At 46.6% G+C, this 20,215-nt stretch overlaps 2 protein-coding genes across 2 annotated transcripts in view; both read right to left on the reverse strand.

Annotated features, from left to right (window-relative positions):
- Window positions 1-145: 145 nt before the first annotated feature.
- Window positions 146-20,215, reverse strand: part of LOC124036080 (phosphatidylinositol phosphatase PTPRQ-like) — a 46,553-nt gene continuing 26,483 nt past the window's right edge. The window contains exons 20-53 of the mRNA XM_046350224.1: window positions 18,654-18,817; window positions 18,038-18,569; window positions 17,248-17,409; window positions 16,981-17,160; window positions 15,826-15,933; window positions 15,457-15,738; window positions 15,263-15,371; window positions 15,010-15,182; window positions 11,446-11,796; window positions 11,070-11,345; window positions 10,798-10,949; window positions 10,444-10,585; window positions 10,078-10,347; window positions 9,664-9,881; window positions 9,375-9,537; window positions 9,168-9,286; window positions 8,470-8,656; window positions 8,124-8,365; window positions 6,382-6,451; window positions 5,204-5,362; window positions 4,756-5,059; window positions 4,601-4,674; window positions 4,387-4,486; window positions 4,153-4,281; window positions 3,580-3,624; window positions 3,137-3,163; window positions 2,933-3,014; window positions 2,718-2,808; window positions 2,567-2,643; window positions 1,722-1,856; window positions 1,262-1,387; window positions 865-1,146; window positions 570-693; window positions 146-299 (exon numbers count right to left, since the gene is read on the reverse strand). Coding sequence (XP_046206180.1) covers window positions 262-299; window positions 570-693; window positions 865-1,146; window positions 1,262-1,387; window positions 1,722-1,856; window positions 2,567-2,643; window positions 2,718-2,808; window positions 2,933-3,014; window positions 3,137-3,163; window positions 3,580-3,624; window positions 4,153-4,281; window positions 4,387-4,486; window positions 4,601-4,674; window positions 4,756-5,059; window positions 5,204-5,362; window positions 6,382-6,451; window positions 8,124-8,365; window positions 8,470-8,656; window positions 9,168-9,286; window positions 9,375-9,537; window positions 9,664-9,881; window positions 10,078-10,347; window positions 10,444-10,585; window positions 10,798-10,949; window positions 11,070-11,345; window positions 11,446-11,796; window positions 15,010-15,182; window positions 15,263-15,371; window positions 15,457-15,738; window positions 15,826-15,933; window positions 16,981-17,160; window positions 17,248-17,409; window positions 18,038-18,569; window positions 18,654-18,817 — 5,693 coding nt within the window. The 3' untranslated portion in view covers window positions 146-261. The remainder of the gene's footprint in view (window positions 300-569; window positions 694-864; window positions 1,147-1,261; window positions 1,388-1,721; window positions 1,857-2,566; window positions 2,644-2,717; window positions 2,809-2,932; window positions 3,015-3,136; window positions 3,164-3,579; window positions 3,625-4,152; window positions 4,282-4,386; window positions 4,487-4,600; window positions 4,675-4,755; window positions 5,060-5,203; window positions 5,363-6,381; window positions 6,452-8,123; window positions 8,366-8,469; window positions 8,657-9,167; window positions 9,287-9,374; window positions 9,538-9,663; window positions 9,882-10,077; window positions 10,348-10,443; window positions 10,586-10,797; window positions 10,950-11,069; window positions 11,346-11,445; window positions 11,797-15,009; window positions 15,183-15,262; window positions 15,372-15,456; window positions 15,739-15,825; window positions 15,934-16,980; window positions 17,161-17,247; window positions 17,410-18,037; window positions 18,570-18,653; window positions 18,818-20,215) is intronic.
- On the reverse strand, window positions 11,848-14,934 carry LOC124036086 (phosphatidylinositol phosphatase PTPRQ-like). The gene is made up of 5 exons (XM_046350232.1): window positions 14,397-14,934; window positions 14,079-14,233; window positions 13,796-13,941; window positions 13,477-13,645; window positions 11,848-12,571 (listed from the first exon to the last, which is right to left on the reverse strand). The coding sequence occupies exons 1-5, from the start codon at window positions 14,624-14,626 to the stop codon at window positions 12,429-12,431; spliced, it is 843 nt and encodes a 280-aa protein (XP_046206188.1). The 5' UTR covers window positions 14,627-14,934; the 3' UTR covers window positions 11,848-12,428.

Here is a 20,215-nt window from a genome sequence, read left to right on the forward strand (position 1 = left end):
CCTCCCTCCTTCCCCTCCCTCCCTCCCTCCCCTCCCTCCCTCCCTCCCTCCCTCCCTCCCTCCCTCCCTCCCTCCCTCCCTCCCTCCCTCCCTCCCTCCCTCCCTCCCTCCCTCCCTCCCTCCCTCCCTCCCTCCCTCCCTCCCTCTATCTCTGGTTGACCAATCCATCTGACAAACAGTCAGTATGTCCAGGATTTGGCCCCATGACTCAGGAATAGGTGTGTTTATCAGGTGTGAAGTTGACTGAGAAGTTCTCAGCCTTTACATCGTAGTCTCCTCCCATTCCAGTTCAACATCACCTGCAAGAGAACAAAAGAGTAGAGATGTGAAATGTGCGTTTATGACTTGTGTCTGCTAGCGTATGTGTGTGTGTGTGTGTGTGTGTGTGTGTGTGTGTGTGTGTGTGTGTGTGTGTGTGTGTGTGTGTGTGTGTGTGTGTGTGTGTGTGTGTGTGTGTGTGTGTGTGTGTGTGTGTGTGTGTGTGTGTGTGTGTGTGTGTGTGTGTGTGTGTGTGTCTGCTAGCATATGTGTGTGTGTGTGTGTGTGTGTGTGTGTGTGCGTCTGCTCACCCTCCATTGCGTCCAGTGAGTCCATCTTCTCCAGAGCAGAGTAGTTAACAAACCAGATGGACTGGCTGTTTCCTTTACTGTTCAGCAGGTCCAGAGTACTCTGGTGTAGGAACATATACTGGGCCTGGGGACATGCATGCATACACTTGGTAAGATTATGTCAGGCTCTCTACAGGTTTGAATACATCAGGACAACAGGGGGAAACTAGATCATACTATAAGGTATCATATCCATATCACTGTCAGAATATTTCATTATTTTATGATACATGTTGTATAAAGACATATTTCTCACTAGGTTCTGCACCATACACATCCTCTCACTGCGGAGTTCAGCCACCAGACCGTAGATGTCCACAAAGTCGTGATCACTGACGTGTTGGATCAGGTGATCCAGCGCTATAAACACTCCTGTCCTGCCCACACCAGCACTGCAGTGCACCACTATAGTGGTGTTCTCATGCCTGTTGGCTCTGATGGCTCGAACAAACTGTATGAGTGTGGTGCTGGACTCGGGTACACCATGCTCTGGCCAGGAGGTGTAGTTGAAGTGGTGAACCACCATGTAGTCCCCATGCTAGGGAGAGAAAGAAAGAGAGAGAGGGGGAGAACAATGTTTTGATTATCAAGAGGGAAACTGTGAAAACGTAGTTATTCTGGGGTTCTCGTGTGTCTATGTGTGTGTGTGTTACCCTCTCCACTTTGAGAGCTCGGACGGTCCAGTCAGGATAGACGTCCTCTGTCAACTTGGTGATGATGATGTCCCCAAATACTGTCACCGGCTTATTATCTTCTGGCCAGTACTGGTGACACCGGATCTACACACACACACACAATTGGTGACAGCGGATCTAAACAGACATTCAACCCTGACACTACTAGAGTCAATCACCACCTTCCGGAGACACTACTAGAGTCAATCACCACCTTCTGGAGACACCTGAAACCCCACCTCTTTAAGGAATACCTAGGATAGGATAAGTAATCCTTCTCACCCCCCCCCCCTTTAAGATTTAGATGCACTATTGTAAAGTGACTGTTCCACTGGATGTCATAAGGTGAATGCACCAATTTGTAAGTCGCTCTGGATAAGAGCGTCTGCTAAATGACTTAAATGTAAATGTAAATGTAGAACCTTGGTCCGGTCCTTACCCTTCCTTTCTCATAGCACTGTGTGAGCATAGCAATGGTTTGTGTGCGAGTCTCCCAGATCATCCTCCAGAAGTCAGCCACAGTACCGGGGAGAGGACCCTGAGTCGCTATGAACTCACTGGGACACAGATAGCCCTATTGAGGGAGAAGGAGATGCAGCAAGAGAGAGAATCTTATAGTCAGAACTGAGCAAAGTCGCAAATCTCCAGTTATTTTTATTTCATTTTTTACTTTTACCCCCTTTTCATCATATCCAATTGGAAGTTACGATCTTGTCTCATCGCTGCACCTCCCCTACGGACTCGGGAGAAGCAAAGGTCAAGAGCCATGCGTCCTCTAAAACACGACCCTTCCAAACCGCACTGCTTCTTGACCCACTGCTTGCTTAACCCGGAAGCCAGTCGCACCAATGTGACGGAGGAAACACCGTCCAACTGATCAGCTTGCAGGCACTGGGCCCGCCACAAGGAGTCACTAGAGCACGATGAGACAAGGAAATCCCAGCCGGCCAATTGTGCGCCGCCCCATGGGTCTCCCGTTCACAGCTGGTTGTGACACAGCCTGGGATCAAACCCACAAGTCTCCAGTTTTGTAGTAAACAAAATTGGAGTGTTTAGAAGGCAAGGTTCAAGAGGTGATGACATTTTCCTTAAAGCATGAGTGTTCTCTTTCCTGTGTGTGTGTGTGTTAAGGGATTTTTAAAATCAATAATCAATTCCTTTAACAGTGTGTGTGTGTGTGTGTGTGTGTGTGTGTGTGTGTGTGTGTGTGTGTGTGTGTGTGTGTGTGTGTGTGTGTGTGTGTGTGTGTGTGTGTGTGTGTGTGTGTGTGTGTGTGAGACTCACTGAGATGAAGCTAGCGTTGATGTAGTCAGATCCAGGCAAGCCAGGTTCAGACAGCAGCTTAACACGGTTGTTGTTGTCTGTAGAGGAGAGAGTGTGTTAGGCTGTGTGTGTTTGTTACGCTTAGTGTGTGTGCATGCATGTGTGCTCATACAGGGTTTGATGTTAGTGAAGCGGTTCGTGGATCTGTTCCAGGGAAGGTCAGCATCTGATGTAGCCAGGTCGTGCAGCAGTTTGGGTAGCTCCTGGAAAGGACAGGGTTAACACTGTCAGACTACAAACAGACACACAAACGCGCACGCACATACATTCAGGCACTACGCACACACACACAGGTTTTCACAGCGGTCAGAGGTCAGAGGTACATACTGCGAACTCTTCCTGGAACTTGGCGTTCTCGTTGGCACACAGATCCTCTACATGCTGCAGAAAAGACTTCTTATTGACGGGCCTGAGAGACAGAGAGAGATGGGGTAAGAGAAATCCTTCACAGAGCAGCAATCCACATCTAACTAGTATTTCCAAGCAAATACAATCACATAGCACAACGTACACACTCATCAGGTGACTTACTTGAGAGACTTTCTGTAGCTGAGAAGTCTGAAACAGAGTTGACAGAACAATGTGAGTCACACTGTGAGTACGGCAGACTCTACTTTCCATTACTCTACAGTTACAAACTCACACACTGAATTAATAACAGCACTTCACTACGAAACTAAAGCAATGGGAGAGACAACAACACACTGCAATGCAACACAGCAACACACACATGGAGAGCTACAACACACTGCCTACAGATGTAGGATCTTAATTTGAGGCAGGAAAATAATCTTGCAGAAACAGAAAATGAATTATTACGTGGATTATAATTAATGGACGTTTTTGCAGGGGTTGATAGACTTTTCATTAGGGCAAATCAAGTTAAAAACGTTTTTAAAACAAAAATACACTATATGTTTGCAGCAACAAAAGAGTGATCAAATGAAGATCCTACATCGGTAATACCAACTTACTGGATGACAAATATCTCCTTCCGTCTAAAGAAGAAGGAGGAATACCTGGAGAAGAGTGTGAGAGAGGGGTTAAAGTGAGAGAGTGGGCAGACAGCCATGTGTGTGGTTGTGTGATTGTGATTATGTGTGTGTGTGTGTGTGTGTGTGTGTGTGTGTGTGTGTGTGTGTGTGTGTGTGTGTGTGTGTGTGTGTGTGTGTGTGTGTGTGTGTGTGTGTGTGTGTGTGTGTGTGTGTGTGTGTGTGTGTGTGTGTGTGTGTGTGTGTGTGTGTGTGTAGCCAAGCACAGTCTGTAGGCATGCAGGTAGGTCGGAAGAGTGTTAGAGGTAGAGTGGACATAATGTTACAGAGGGTGAACCTTTGTGATAGAGAGGGAGTGTGTGTGTGTGTGTGTGTGTGTGTGTGTGTGTGTGTGTGTGTGTGTGTGTGTGTGTGTGTGTGTGTGTGTGTGTGTGTGTGTGTGTGTGTGTGTGTGTGTGTGTGTGTGTGTGTGTGTGTGTGTGTGTGTGTTGTGTGTGTGTGTGTGTGTGTATGAGGAAAAAGACACACACACGTAGGTTGCATACACACACTGACCGGTGTAGCTTCTCTTCCTTCAGCTCCAGGTCGGCCACAGCGATCATCTGATCCAGTTTAAACTTGGTCTCTATAATCTCCGCCTCCCGGGGAGAATAGGTCCCTCCCTCCTTCTGACGCTGACGGATCCTGCCATTGGATGAGGAACATGTCAAAAGCTCTGAGACACCTGAATACCGCTGGCTGGGTTTAAACCTTGGTCAGCTAGAACCATCAGAGGAAGATTGAGTTTACCTGACAGAGGCATAGATGATGATGATGAGTAGCACGGCCAGGAAGAAGGAGAGGAGAACTCCCAGAATGATCTGTTCATCTCTGGTCAACAACCCATCCACTGACAGACAGAAGGGGGAGAGGGGGGATGGACAGAGGTGTTGTTGAATTGCTTTGCATTGGAGAGGAGAGCTGTATGTGTGAGTTTGTGGAAAGAATGGGGAGGAGTGGTTACCTGTGGTTCTGATATGCTCAGAGTAGTCAGAGTCTGTGTACTGGCCTCGGATGTTGGTGGCTCGGAACTTAAACCTGCAACACAGACAAAGACATGCACTGTATTATGCACTTTGTATGTGTGTGTGTTTACATGTGTGTATTGTGGATACTCACACGTAGACAGTGTTTGGTTTGAGGGGTCCGTTACAGAGTGTGTTACTGTACTCCTCCGTCAGACAGTTGCCCTCCTCTCCGATAACATAGTGGTCTTCCTGGTGGTCTCTACGGTCCAGCACCCTGTCCCTCACAATTCTGTGTCTAATCTGTGAGTTGTTGTGTCTGCTGGTTTGTGTGTGTGTGTCCCTGCTTTCGCCGTCCCTCACACAGAGTGGGTTGGGGAAGCCATTGTCAGTCAGGTAGGGGGCGGGACGAGAGAGGAATGCGATCTTCCAGTTGGTTAGGTTCCTGCTGTCCATCACTGAGACAGAGAGATAGACAGATCTCAGAATAGGCCTAAAGAAGCGGCTCCTAAACATTTTAGTTTTGGATATATTTTCTGTCTGAAAGATGTACTGTATGTTTATGTGTGTGTCTGTGCATGTTAGTGCGTGTGATGTCGTACCCCCAGATTCTGCCACGATGATCTGGATGCTCCTGATTGGTCCGTTGTCATCACTGTAGAAACAGGCTGGCATGCGAACAATGATGCTCCTGGAGGTTACCATGGCAACTCCTCCTCGGTCCAGCACAGCCTGGGGTCTCTGGGTGGGCTTGGCAGGAGCTACACACATACGTTGCAGTTATGCAGGGGTCATGTTGTGGTTATGAAAGGGTTACGGGATTCCTAAAAAAAGACCATTATTTGAGGATTTTCCCCCTAGAATGGTCCTTTGGAGGAAGGATTTTTGATATATTCAGTTGAAGTCAGGAGTTTACATGCACTTAAGATGGAGTCATTAAAACTCGTTTTCAACCACTCCACACATTTTTTGTTAACAAACTATAGTTTTGGCAAGTCGGTTAGGACATCTAATTTGTGCATGACAAGTCATTTTTCCAACAATTGTTTATAGACAGATTATTTCACTTAAAATTTCACTGTATCAAAATTTCAGTGGGTCAGAAGTTTACATACACCAAGTTGACTGTGCCTTTAAACAGCTTGGAAATTTCCAGAAAATGATGCCATGGATTTAGAATCTTCTGATGACTCAATTGGAGGTGTACCTGTGGATGTATTTGATTTTCACATGATGTCAAGCAAAGTGGCACTGAGTTTGAAGGTAGGCCTTGAAATACATCCACAGTTACACCTCCAATTGACTTAAATGATGTCAATTAGCATATCAGAAGCTGTTTAAAGGCACAGTCAACATAGTGTATGTAACTTCTGACCCAGTGGAATTGTGATACAGTGAATTATAAGTGAAATACTCTGTCTGTAAACAATTGTTGGAAAAATTACTTGTGTCATGCACAAAGTAGATGTCCTCATCAACTTGTCAAGAAATTTGTGAAGTGGTTGAAAGACAAGTTTTAATGACTCCAACCTAAGTGCAAGTAAACCTCCGACTTCAACGGTATATTTCTGTTTATTCTCAAACAATATCTACAGTTCCAAAGGGGGATGTCTGCTACTTTTAGTGCTAGGATCCAATTTGTAAGCATTCCCAATATTAACATGAACTCAAGTCCTTCCTCCAAAGGAACATTCTATGGATTAGATTTCCAGATCATTTTCTTTTTTTGTCCTGGTTTCATGAGTAATCACCCTTATGTAGTGTAAATGTAGCACTGTACCTATGATTCCAGTAGTGATCCGAACCTCTGAGCTGGGGGGGCTTAAACCTGCTCCGTTTACTGCTGCAATCTGAGAGAGAGAGAAACTATTTGGCCCTAAACAGACAATACACAGTGGCAGAATACCTGACCACTGTGACTGACCCAGAATTAAGGAAAGCTTTGACTAATGTACAGTCTCAGTGAGCATAGCCTTGCTATTGAGAGAGACCACCATAGGCAGACCTCTCAAGAGACCTCTCAAGAGAAGGCAGGCTATGTACACACTGCCCACAAAATGAGGTGGAAACTGAGCTGTACTTCCTAACCTCCTGCCAAATGTATGACCATATCAGAGACACATATTTCCCTCAGATTACACAGATCCACAAATAATTCGAAAACAAATCCAATTTTGATAAACTCCCATATTTACTGGGTGAAATACCAGTGTGCATCACAGCAGCAATAAGTGTGACCTGTTGCCACAAGAAAAGGGCAACCAGTGAAGAACAAACACAATTGTAAATACAACCCACATGTATTTATTTTTCCCTTTTGTACAGCGCTACAACACTGTATACAGACATAATATGACATTTGAAATATTTACTGTTCCCTTTTTATTGTTTATTTTACTTTTGTTAATCCATTTCAATTACTTTGGCAATGTAAACATATGTTTTCCATGCCAATGAAGTCCCTTGAATTGAATTGAGAGAGTATTTTGTGACAGTGTGTGTGTTCCTCGTCCGTATATTATAGTTGTGACCTGTGTGTGTGTAGTTGTGACTTGTGTGTGTGTAGTTGTGACTTGTGTGTGTGTAGTTGTGACTTGTGTGTGTGTAGTTGAGTCCTGTGTGTGTGTAGTTGAGTCCTGTGTGTGTGTGTGTATGTGTGTGTAGTTGTGACCTGTGTGTGTGTAGTTGTGACTTGTGTGTGTGTAGTTGTGACTTGTGTGTGTGTAGTTGAGTCCTGTGTGTGTGTAGTTGAGTCCTGTGTGTGTGTGTGTATGTGTGTGTAGTTGTGACCTGTGTGTGTGTAGTTGTGACCTGTGTGTGTGTGTAGTTGTGACTTGTGTGTGTGTAGTTGAGTCCTGTGTGTGTGTAGTTGAGTCCTGTGTGTGTGTGTGTGTGTGTGTGTGTGTGTGTGTGTGTGTGTGTGTGTGTGTGTGTGTGTGTGTGTGTGTGTGTGTGTGTGTGTGTGTGTGTGTGTGTGTGTAGTAGAGTCCTGTGTGTGTGTGTGTGTGTGTGTGTGTGTGTGTGTGTGTGTGTGTGTGTGTGTGTGTGTGTGTGTGTGTGTGTGTGTGTGTGTGTGTGTGTGTGTGTGTGTGTGTGTGTGTGTGTGTGTGTGTGTGTGTGTGTGTGTGTGTGTAGTTGTGACCTGTGTGTGTGTAGTTGAGTCCTGTGTGTGTTGTTGAGTCCTGTGTGTGTGTGTAGTTGAGTCATGTGTGTGTGTGTGTGTGTGTGTGTGTGTGTGTGTGTGTGTGTGTGTGAATGTGTGTGTGTAGTTGTGTGTGTGTGTGTGTGTGTGTGTGGTTGAGTCCTGTGTGGGTAGTTGTGACCTGTGTGTGTGTGGTTGAGACCTGTGTGTGTAGTTGAGTCCTCTGTGTGTAGTTTTGTGACCTGTGTATGTGTGTAGTTGTGACCTGTGTGTGTGTGTAGTTGTGGCCTGTGTGTGTAGTTGAGTCCTGTGTGTGTAGTTGTGACCTGTGTGTGTGTGTGTGTGTGTGTGTAGCAGTGACCTGTGTGTGTGATCCTCACCCGTATACTATAGTTGAAGCCTCCCTTCAGCCCGTCGATGACTGCGGTCAGAGTGCGGTTCTTATTTTTGACCACATTGAGGTGGTTAATGGTCATCTCTAGCTGGCCCTGGCGGTAGACAAGCACTGTGTAGGAACTTATGTTCCCATTGGGTTCCTCAGGGGGGGCAAAGGTCACAAACACACGGGTCACTTCCTCCGGAATCACCTGCAGGGTCACGTTCTTAGGAGGATCCCTGGGCTCTGGAAGGAGGAGGGGAAAAGGATGGACGGAGGAGAGAGAGAGATGAACTACTTCCCAGTTTAATAAAGTAGCTACTGTATTACTGGATCTGTGTGTTCCTCACCTTCCTCCATTGTTCTGATGACAGTGGGCTCAGTGGCCTGTCCATCCCGCCGTGCGTTCTCCAGTGATCCAGTGAAGGCGGTCACGGTCACAGAGTAGCGAGTGAACGCAGTCAGGTTTGACACAACTACAATCCTCAGCTCCTCTGGACTGCGTACCACAGACTGGTTTAACCCCTCGCTATCCAGCTGAACAACGACACAACAGGTAGTAAGTAGTGTTAGGTTCTTATTTTACAGATCTAAATAACTCACGGACACTAGAGAAGCTTAACCAAGTGTAATTGTTCCCAAAGGTTCTGTACAGCTGTATTCAGACAGCAAAACATTTCTCACCATCACACGTATGTATACCCTACTTGGGACACTCCTTCTCTCCAATCCTTACATCTTATGGTTTCACAGGAAATGGGTAACAGGATAATAAACCCTTATTACTCCCTTCAGGGGATCTTCAGGGGATCTGACCTCAACCCCTCAGCCTACTCCACAGATGTCCTTCCGCTCCCCTATAGCCTGTGATCTCCTCCCATCCACCCAGTATATTCCACAGACACTCTGTCTTTCTACAGATCTCACTCCTTTATATAGTATGCGTCTAATCTATTACGTCTTTAATATCTCAATGCTCAAAGTTTAGAATCCAACAGTAGCAAGAACCATTTTCATATTATTATTTGTGTGTGCTTTGTGTACTCACAGAGAGGACGTCTATGAGGTAGGAGGTGGGGCCGGTGATCACATCTGGGAGTTGCCATTGGATACGGAGGCTGTTGGAGGACATGGTCACTGACAGGTCACTGGGAGGGGCATCAGGGTCTGAGAGGAGAGGCAGGTATAAATATACACATACTGCCTGGGTGTGTGGGTACATCTGTTGTATGTATGTGTGCATGTGGGTACTTACTCCCAGCCAGTGTGTGTGTGTATTTCCAGGGTGTGTGTTCTCCTGGCCCAGCATTCGTAAGGGCTGTGATTCTGAAGCGGTAGAGGCGGTACTTGGCCAGAGACTGTAGAGTGATGCTCCTGTTGCCCTCACCACCATCAGAACCATTCACTGACACCAACACCTGACCAGGAACATCATGAAGATGATGTTGAGTTCAATGTTAGGATTTAATTTTGTGTCATACAGCCTATTCATGTAGACATACTGTATGTACGACACAACAACACAGATATCCAGGTAAACATACATCCTGATGGACGCAGCCTGGAGCCAGGGCAACGGTCGGCTCTGGAAGGGGTGTGGCCCCAGCTAGGGGTGTGTCAGACTGGCAGTCGGGTGACAGCAGCTGCACGGTGATGCGGTACTCAGTGAGCATGCCCGGAGCAGAGAGGGGAGGAGCCCATTGGAGCGTTACACTGGTGGCTGTGGCCTCTGACACACTCAGGAAGCGAGGGACACCAGGAACTGCAGGGGGATATAAAGGTGGGTTGAGGTGGTACAGTTCATCTGGTCTCCTGGTGAAGTCTGTGTGTGTGTGTGTGTGTGTGTGTGTGTGTGTGTGTGTGTGTGTGTGTGTGTGTGTGTGTGTGTGTGTGTGTGTGTGTGTGTGTGTGTGTGTGTGTGTGTGTGTGTGTGTGTGTGTGTGTGTGTATGTGTTTACCTGACTCGGGGTGTGTGTAGGCAGTACAGTTGATCTGGTCTCCTGGGCCGGCAGAGTTGACAGCCGTCACGGTGAGTGTGAATTCTGCGTCCGGCGCCAGCCCGCTGACCGTATACTGGTTTGTGTAAGCCTGGTGTATGTATGCCTGTGAGCGTGTGTCCACCTGGTAGTACAGGATGAGTCCATTAGGGTTGGCTGGAGGCTCCCAGTGTAGAAACACAGAGTCCCAGCCCAGACCAGAGCAGGACAGGTTACCCACCACCTCTGACACTGGAACCAGGAGACACAGGGTTAACACAAGGGTTATTAACCACTTTCACATGCATATGGCACTTGATTTCTAGTTCCACAACCTCACACACGAACCTGATTCATTGGTTGTGAAGGACACAGGAGTGCTGTACTGGTCTCCATGACCCACTCTGGTGTAGCTAAACACACTGATCTCATAGGAGCTGTGAGGCCGGATCCCACTCAGCTGTCCTTCTGTCCACGGACCTGTAGAGTTCTGACAGAGAGGAGGAGGAAGAGAGAGAGAGAGAAATCAGGAAATCTTATAGACAGAACATTGCAAAGTTACAGGACTCCAGTTTGACATATTTAATGTGTGTGTGTGTGTGTGTGTGTGTGTGTGTGTGTGTGTGTGTGTGTGTGTGTGTGTGTGTGTGTGTGTGTGTGTGTGTGTGTGTGTGTGTGTGTGTGTGTGTGTGTGTGCAGTACTTGGTAAGTGAGTGTGTTTGTGTTGTTCTCCAGGATCCTGAAGCCGTAGTGTGTGACCACACCGTTGGGTTCCAGAGAGGGTTCCCAGGTCAGCCACACAGAGAAGGCTGTGTGGTTATACAGAGACAGGTTCCGGGGAGGAGACATCGGACCTGGTGGAACACAATGTTAGAGTACATTACTGGCCTTCGTCTGTGTTCAGCGGCCGCAGTTGGAGGGGTTATGGTAGGTTAGAGGTTAATAGGAGATAAAGGTGAGAGGTTAAAGATGACCTGCTTCGTCTGTGTGCAGCATCAGTAGTAGCGGGGGTCCGGAGCCCTTGCGGGTGGCTGCGGTGATAGAGAGGTTGTAGGCTGTGTAGGGCAGCAGCAGTGTAAGTGTGAGGGTGGTGTTGGGGGTGTGTGTGGTGTTGGAGCCTCCAGGGCCGAACAGGGTGAGGGAATAGTCAGTTATCTCTCCGTTGGTCTCCAGGGGGCGCTGCCACACCACAGACACTGAGGAGGACGACAGGTTCCTACTGGACACCAGCACTGGAGCTGAACTGGGGACTGGAGGGAGAGGGTGAGTTAATAGTATGTGAGTGTATGAGTTTAAAATATGCGTGTGCATTTTATGTGTGTGTGTGTGAGAGTACGTAAGAAGACTCACTATCATCATCGGTCCTTACGTGCAGCAGGCTGGTGTGGTTGTGGGCGGGGCCGGCACTGGTTGCCGGGGTAACAGTAAAGACGTAGGGATAGTACTTCCTGAGTTTGGTAAACAGGAAGACGTTGTCATTGGTTATCTTGGTGATGGTATTGTTGACAGCGGGGGGTCCGGGGGGGTTGCTGTTAGGTTTAGGGGGGTTCAGGGGTTCAGTGGTAAGGGGGAGTCCAGCCTCCTGCAGGGTGAGCAGGTAGAAGGGGCGTCCGTTGGGTTCCATAGGGGGGTCCCAGCTTACAATGATGGCCGTAGAACTGAAGATCTGAGCACTGAGGTTGTGGACCGGATCACTGGGCACTGTGGGGGGAGACGAGGACTTAATATGACTGACTGAACTACTATGCATCATTTATATCACTGAATACTAGGACTGCGTCCGAAATGATGGGGCAATATGCATTACATAGCAAACAGGGTGTCATTGCTTAAACACTTCAAGCTACAGTAAGTTGATGGATGCTGTATATACATGTAATACATCTCCACCCAAATCAACAATATTATTAAGAAATCAAACACTTGAGCCACCCCAGGGACAGAGAGACACACAAAACAGCACTTCATCATCATCATCATCATCATCATCATCATCATCATCATCATCATCATGAGGATCATCACCCCATGATCAACAGGGAGAACCTCAGTGTGAAAAGAAAAACATTTGACCAGAGAAACTTTGTTTGTAGAAAAGTTATATCGAGAAACTTTGTTTTGAAAAACTTCAAGTCGAGGAAGTTTGAAGAAAGACACTTTGAACAGCAGATACTCATCCTGGCTACACCCTCTTCTGGTGTATATCCTCTAAGCTCCGGTCACTGAGTCTGACCATATTGAGAGAGCAAACTGAGCATGTGCACACCTCGGGAAACAGGGATGGAGAGAATAAGAGAAGTGGAGATGGAGGAAACAAGGAGGGAGGGGAGACCTCAGTGAAGGCAGATTGAGAGGCTGGTAATGTGGATGGATGGGTGGAGGAGAGAGGGCGGTGTGTGGGTGTCTGAGCCCAGGGCAGTGAGCCCTGCTGGGCTTGGCAGGGCAGGACAGGCAGGGTGGGCTGGAGGTCCGGTGGCTGGAGCACAGAGGCAGAGACACATAGTCAGTATCAGAGACATCATCAGACAGAAACAGGAGTTAGGTACTATTATATGTCAGATGAACGCTGCAGTCTGTCTACGCCATTTTTCCCAAAATCACATAAAAACAAAGAGATCAAAACATGAACAAAACCTGACTAGCTAGCTATGTTTTCGAATCCAGATGAATAATATCAGACATTTTATCTGTATTATCTATTTGACATGGACATTGCTACTTCTTCTTATAATCCAGGTGCTGCATTTCAACAGTGATTCATCTGCACCTGAAGCTACAGACAACATTAACAGATGATTGATCACTCCTCAACACTATCAACTACTAACACTGAGAGAATAATGACCTACTGACAAAACTATACTGGATGTCTATGTTGATAGCGTTGAAGGATTGATGCCAAGTTCTGTTTACTAAATACATGGAGGCCTGTAGCATTGCTCCGTTTGGACAACAAGATATGATCAGATGTCCAAGATGTTAAAGAGTAAACTTCCACCAGGTTCAGTAAAAGGAGACACAAACTGGTTGTCTGAGGTACGGAGGCCTCGAAGGGACAAAAAGGGCCAGTTTGTCAGACTGACAGAGTTACCTCCATTCACTAGCCAGCTGAAAGTTACACTTCAATCTCAGAGTTTTTCCGTGATTTTAGTAAGTTCAAAAAGAGGTTGGAAAAAACAGTGCAGACTCTCTCTGTGTGTGTGTGTGTGTGTGTGTGTGTGTGTGTGTGTGTGTGTGTGTGTGTGTGTGTGTGTGTGTGTGTGTGTGTGTGTGTGTGTGTGTGTGTGTGTGTGTGTGTGTGTGTGTGTGTGTGTGTGTGTGTGTGTGTGTGTGTGTGTGTGTGTGTGTGTGTGTGTGTGTGTGTGTGTGTGTATGACTGACCATCCTCTGGGGTGAGTAGGTTTAAGGGATCAGTATGGACCCCCCCATCCCCCTGCAGGGTGCTGGAAGTCAGCCAGAGGCTGTAGTTCTGTCCTCCTCTCAGGCCAGACAAACGGTAGGACAGGTCCTCCCCCGGGGAGACAGGGTCCAGCTCTGACACTGGGATATGCTAGGGGAGAGGTAAGAGAGAGACAATGCCCTTAAAGTAGAACATAACACACTTTTAGACGAGTGTACAATGTGTGTGTGTGTGTTACTCACCTGCTTTATAACAGCTTTATTGTCTGTGTAGTATACACTGTAGTGCTGTAAAACTCACCTGTTCTGTGACAGTGGTATTGTCTGAGTAGTACAGAGTGTAGTGCAGGAGTATTCCATTTGGCTGAGTGGGAGGTTGCCAGAGCATGGTCACCGAGGAAGAGGTCAGGTTCACCAACGACACATTCTGGGGAGGGTCAAACGGCACTGTGGAAGAGAATTGCAAGAAAATGTGTTCAATAAAGATGAACTGAAGGCCTGGAGCATTGCTCAGTTTGGACTACAAGATTTTAAAAAGTGAAGGAACTAACTCTCTCTGTCTGTCTGTGTCTGTGTGTGTACACCTGTGTCAATAGTACTGAAGCTGATGTATATAAGGACTCCCCCGTCCCCCAGGCGTGTCCAGCTGGAGATAGAGGCATTGTAGCGACTCTCTGAGTCAACACTGATAACCACAGCTGTATCTGTCACATTCTGCCACACCTCAGAAGACTCATTCCTTAGAGAAGAGAGAAGGAAGGAGGATGAAGAAGAGAGAGACCATGTTGGAGCTAGCTGTAACTGCTCCTTCAATCAGAATGCCTCATCCCTCAACATCTTTTTCAACATCACATCAGCAGTAGGATTCAAACTATTGATCAATAATGAAATAAAAAACTCACCAGACTCTGACTATGTAGTAGAGGATCTCAGAGTTGGCCTCTTTCGGTGGTTCCCATGACAATTGTACCTCGTAGTCTGAAAATGTCCTGGCTAGCAGAAACTGAGGGGGAGTGTCTGGTTCTGAAACAAACTTACCATTGATTAGAATCAAAACACAGACACACTGAAAACCACGCCACCTTGGGGAAATGGACTGGAAGAAGGAAGGTCTGTCTGCATTCTGTCTCATCTGTAAGTACAGCCCTGTGAAGAGAAGCTGATTGGTTAATCATCTGTAAGTACAGCCCTGTGAAGTGAAGCTGATTGGTTAATAGCATGGTTCTGGGCCTGTTGAATATCTCTGTGATAACCCCTGTGATGTCAGAGTGTCAGGAGAACCTGAAACCGAGAGAGGAAGTGACCTCACAGTAGTGAGATGAGAAGAAGAGGTAATGATGAACCTTCTGTGGTCCAGAGTCTCCGGTCACGTTAACATCATGGTCCACAATGCAGCCACCTGAAATATAATGACTCTAACCATGGTCCCCCTTCCCCCTCTCACCCCAGGGTCCCTCCCTCTGTTGGGGTGATGTTAGGGGTTTACTGTGTGTGTGATGTTTGAGAGGCTCTCACCGTCCTCCAGAGTGGTAATGTTGAGAGGGTCACTGCTGTGGTTTCCGGAGCCAATACGTGTGTGTGCCTTCACCACCAGAGTGTATTGCGCAAACTTCCTCAGGTGTGTGATCTGGGCGTGGTTGATGGGTGTGGTCAGGTTGAGGAAGTGGGAGGAGTTTCGCAGCTCAAGGCTGTAAATCAAATCAAAGTCCATTTAAAGTGCATTTAGTCATCACGATATACGAAATATAGAAGCTAAGCAGAGATGTACCTGTAGTGTGTGATAACTCCGTTGGGCACCAGGGGGTGCTCCCATGTCACGTTCACCTCATTGGAACTGACAGACACGTAGGACAGGCCGTAGGAAGGACTACCCGGAACTAGAGAGGAGACACACACACTTCAACATGAGACGTTAGTGTGTGCATGTGTCTAGTGTGTGTGTGTGTGTGTGTGTAGACTCACCGTCCTCCCCAGACAGCATAGTGAGTGTGTCTGAGGTGTGGTTCCCGTGTCCGATGCGTGTGTATGCTCTGACAGAGACATTATAGTATGAAAACGGCCTTAGCCCTGTCAGAGTCACTCTGGGGACAGAGCTGTTCAACACTGCCACATATGATTGGTTCTCGTACAGAACCTCATACTGTTGGATCACCCCATTGGCTCTCTCCGGGGGCAACCAAGAGAGGGTGGTGGTGGAGGGAGAAGTGTCTACCACTGTTAACCCTACAGGCGGGGTGTCAGGTTCTGAGAGAGAGATAGAGAGGGGTAAGACTGGACTTTCTATCATTAAACCCACACAATGACAGAGGTGTGTGTGTGTATGGTATGTACCATCCTCGGGTGTGACAGCGAAAATATCGTCTAGGTCAGACAGAGAGCTCTCTCCTACAGCAGTAGATGCAGCCACTCTCAATTTATAACCTGTATACTTCTCCAGCCCTGAAACACACAGCAAAGCAGTTTATAACCTGTATACTTCTCCAGCCCTGAAACACACAGCAAGCAGTTTATAACCTGTATACTTCTCCAGCCCTGAAACACACAGCAAGCAGTTTATAACCTGTATACTTCTCCAGCCCTGAAACACACAGCAAGCAGTTTATAACCTGTATACTTCTCCAGTCCTGAAACACACAGCAAGCAGTTTATAACCTGTATACTTCTCCAGCCCTGAAACACACAGCAAGCAGTTTATAACCTGTATACTTCTCCAGTCCTGAAACACACAGCAAGCAGTTTATAACCTGTATACTTCTCCAGTCCTGAAACACACAGCAAGCAGTTTATAACCTGTATACTTCTCCAGCCCTGAAACACACAGCAAGCAGTTTATAACCAGTATACTTCTCCAGTCCTGAAACACACAGCAAGCAGTTTATAACCTGTATACTTCTCCAGTCCTGAAACACACAGCAAGCAGTTTATAACCTGTATACTTCTCCAGTCCTGAAACACACAGCAAGCAGTTTATAACCTGTATACTTCTCCAGCCCTGAAACACACAGCAAGCAGTTTATAAGTTTATAACCTGTATACTTCTCCAGTCCTGAAACACACAGCAAGCAGTTTATGAAACACACAGCAAGCAGTTTATAACCTGTATACTTCTCCAGCCCTGAAACACACAGCAGCAAGCAGTTTATAACCTGTATACTTCTCCAGCCCTGAAACACACAGCAAGCAGTTTATAAGTATACTTCTCCAGTCCTGAAACACACAAACAGTTTATAACACAGCAAGCAGTTTATAACCTGTATACTTTCTCCAGTATACCTGAAACACACAGCAAGCAGTTTATAACCTGTATACTTCTCCAGCCCTGTTTATAACACACAGCAAGCAGTTTATAACCTGTATACTTCTCCAGCCCTGAAACACACAGCAAGCAGTTTATAACCTGTATACTTCTCCAGTCCTGAAACACACAGCAAGCAGCCTAATACCAATACATCATATACGGTATGTGTTTGTTTGTGTGTCTGTTACCTGTGAGCAGTATGCTGGTGTTGTGTGTAATTCTCTGCAGGGCCCGGTTGCTGTGTAGGTTGAGTCCGTAGAGAGTGTAGTGTGTGATTCGTCCATTTGGGTTGAGGGGCAGAGTCCAGCTGACCAGGATAGAGGTGGAGCTAACATTCTGATAGGACACTCCTACCACTGAGCTAGGAACTACAACAACGCACGACAATAAACAACAACAATAAACAAACAATGACATTAATACAAAACTGTGTGTAAATATATATCTGTGTGTACCCTGTTCACGAGTCTTCTCAGTGACGTGTGTTGCAGGTCCCTCTCCAATAGTAGTAGCCGCGGTAACAGTGAAGGTGTAGTCAGTGAAGGGACTGAGACCAGAGACTAGGTAAGACAGCTCCTTAGCCTGTATGTCTATGACCTTGTCCCTCACATACACTCCTGGAACACACACACACACACACACACACACACACACACACACACACACACACACACACACACACACACACACACACACACACACACACACACACACACACACACACACACACACACACACACACACACACACACACACACACACACACACACACACACGGTGTAAAGGACAGACTGTAGAGCAGTGGTAACACACCTATTCATCAACTAGTCTTAAATGTTTAAAGTGTTATGACTCATGTGCTGGAGGCAGCTCTGGAGAGTGGTCACTAGTTCTGTCCTTGAGCTGTTCTTATCTATTGATGTTCTGTATTATGTTTCATGTTTTGTGTGGACCCCAGGAAGAGTAGCTGCTGCAATTGCAACAGACAATGGTGATCCTACTAAAATACCAAATAAACCTGATTTTAAACCTAACAACACTGCTAAGCCTAATGCCTAAACCAAACCTTAAATTAAGACCAAAAAGCACATTTTTGTTTTCATGAATTTACACAATATAGCCAATTTTGACTTTGCAGTTGGCCCATCTAGCGGAAATCGCTCAGTTCTGCCTCCAGGGCAAGATTCATGACAATAAACGTCAACTTGTGGTTAAAAGGTTAAAGGTTAGTGGTGAGTGCAGTACTTCCTGGGGTGCTGGATGCAGCAGCCCTGGTGAAGAGGTATGTCAGCAGTGTCTGGAGGTGTCCAGTGGCTGCAGGTGCAGAGCGGGTAGAGAGGTGTGGCTTGCCAGAGGTGAGCTGGCCGGGCTGTGGGTGGGCAGTGAGCCAAGGGAGGGGTGTGGCCGGGGTTGAGGTGGTTAGGGAGAGGGAAGAGGTCCCTGAAGTCACATGGTCAAAGGTCAGAGGGGTGGAGTCTGGAAAGTCAGAGGTCTGGCCAGCCCCAGGGGCCATACTGGCCAGACTGGAGCCCTCAGTGACTGTCGGGTCAGTGTTGCTGTTGTGCTCAAAGTTAGTGTTAGGGCTGGTTGGAGCGCTGTGTGTGCGGCTGATTGCAGTCCTGGTCATGCCGGTGATGAGCGTGTGGTCGGGGAGGGTGACCGTGAACGCAGGTGGGGAGGTGGTCAGGCTGTCAGCTGATCTCTTACGCCGGAGAGAGTGGTCAGGGATAACAGCAGCAAACGTTCCATCACCAAGGAGATCAGTGTAATTTAGATCCTAAAGAGAAGATGAAAACATCAGAGACACACACACACACCCACACACATACACAGCCACTAATCCAGACAAATAGAGTGGTACCTGTGTTCCAGTGAGGGTGATATCCTGCAGCAGTGTGTTGTCAGAAAGAACCAGGAGTCTGTACTGTGTGATCAGACCGTTGGGCTGGGCAGGACTTCTCCAACTCACACGCACCGACACAGAGTCTACTGCTACTGCCTGCAGAGCCTGCACTGCACTGGGAGCTACACACACACACACACACACACACAGACAGACACACAAGACGGACGGACGGACGGACGGACGGACGGACAGACAGACAGACAGACAGACAGACAGACAGACAGACAGACAGACAGACAGACAGACAGACAGACAGACAGACAGACAGACAGACAGACAGACAGACAGACAGACAGACAGACAGACAGTACAGACAGACAGTATCAGACAGACAGTATCAGACAGACAGTATTAGACAGTATTAGACAGACAGTATTAGACAGTATTAGACAGACAGTGTCAGACAGACAGTATCAGACAGTATTAGACAGACAGTATTAGACAGACAGTATTAGACAGTATCAGACAGCCAGTATTATCAGTATTAGACAGACAGTATCAGACAGACCGTATTAGACAGTATTAGACAGTATCAGACAGACAGTATTAGACAGTGTCAGACAGACAGTATCAGACAGTATTAGACAGACAGTATTAGACAGACAGTATTAGACAGACAGTATTAGACAGTATCAGACAGCCAGTATTATCAGTATTAGACAGACAGTATCAGACAGACCGTATTAGACAGTATTAGACAGTATCAGACAGACCGTATTAGACAGTGTCAGACAGACAGTATTAGACAGTATTAGACAGTATCAGACAGACCGTATTAGACAGTATTAGACAGTATCAGACAGACAGTATTAGACAGTATCAGACAGACAGTATTAGACAGTATCAGACAGACAGTATTAGACAGTATCAGACAGACAGTATCAGACAGACAGTATTAGACAGTATCAGACAGACAGTATTAGACAGACAGTATTAGACAGACAGTATTAGACAGTATCAGACAGCCAGTATTATCAGTATTAGACAGACAGTATCAGACAGACCGTATTAGACAGTATTAGACAGTATCAGACAGACCGTATTAGACAGTGTCAGACAGACAGTATTAGACAGTATTAGACAGTATCAGACAGACCGTATTAGACAGTATTAGACAGTATCAGACAGACCGTATTAGACAGTGTCAGACAGACAGTATTAGACAGTATTAGACAGTGTCAGACAGACCGTATTAGACAGTATTAGACAGTATCAGACAGACCGTATTAGACAGTATTAGACAGTATCAGACAGACCGTATTAGACAGTATTAGACAGTATCAGACAGACAGTATCAGACAGACCGTATTAGACAGTATTAGACAGTATCAGACAGACCGTATTAGACAGTATTAGACAGTATCAGACAGACAGTATCAGACAGACCGTATTAGACAGTATTAGACAGTATCAGACAGACCGTATTAGACAGTATTAGACAGTATTAGACAGTATTAGACAGACAGTATCAGACAGACCGTATTAGACAGTATTAGACAGTATCAGACAGACCGTAT

This window comes from Oncorhynchus gorbuscha, linkage group LG01 (assembly GCF_021184085.1).
Source record: "Oncorhynchus gorbuscha isolate QuinsamMale2020 ecotype Even-year linkage group LG01, OgorEven_v1.0, whole genome shotgun sequence".
In the NCBI taxonomy this organism is placed as follows: domain Eukaryota; kingdom Metazoa; phylum Chordata; class Actinopteri; order Salmoniformes; family Salmonidae; genus Oncorhynchus; species Oncorhynchus gorbuscha.

Excerpts from the sequence above, each read along its gene's own strand:
- LOC124036086 (XM_046350232.1), bottom strand. The coding sequence starts at position 14,626 with ATGAGACAGAATGCAGACAGACCTTCCTTCTTCCAGTCCATTTCCCCA. Across the intron at positions 14,234-14,396 it reads TACTACATAGTCAGAGTCTG|GAATGAGTCTTCTGAGGTGT; the intron begins GTGAGTTTTTTA and ends CTCTTCTCTAAG. Across the intron at positions 12,572-13,476 it reads CCTACTCACCCCAGAGGATG|CCACCGGACCTCCAGCCCAC; the intron begins GTCAGTCATACA and ends TCTGTGCTCCAG.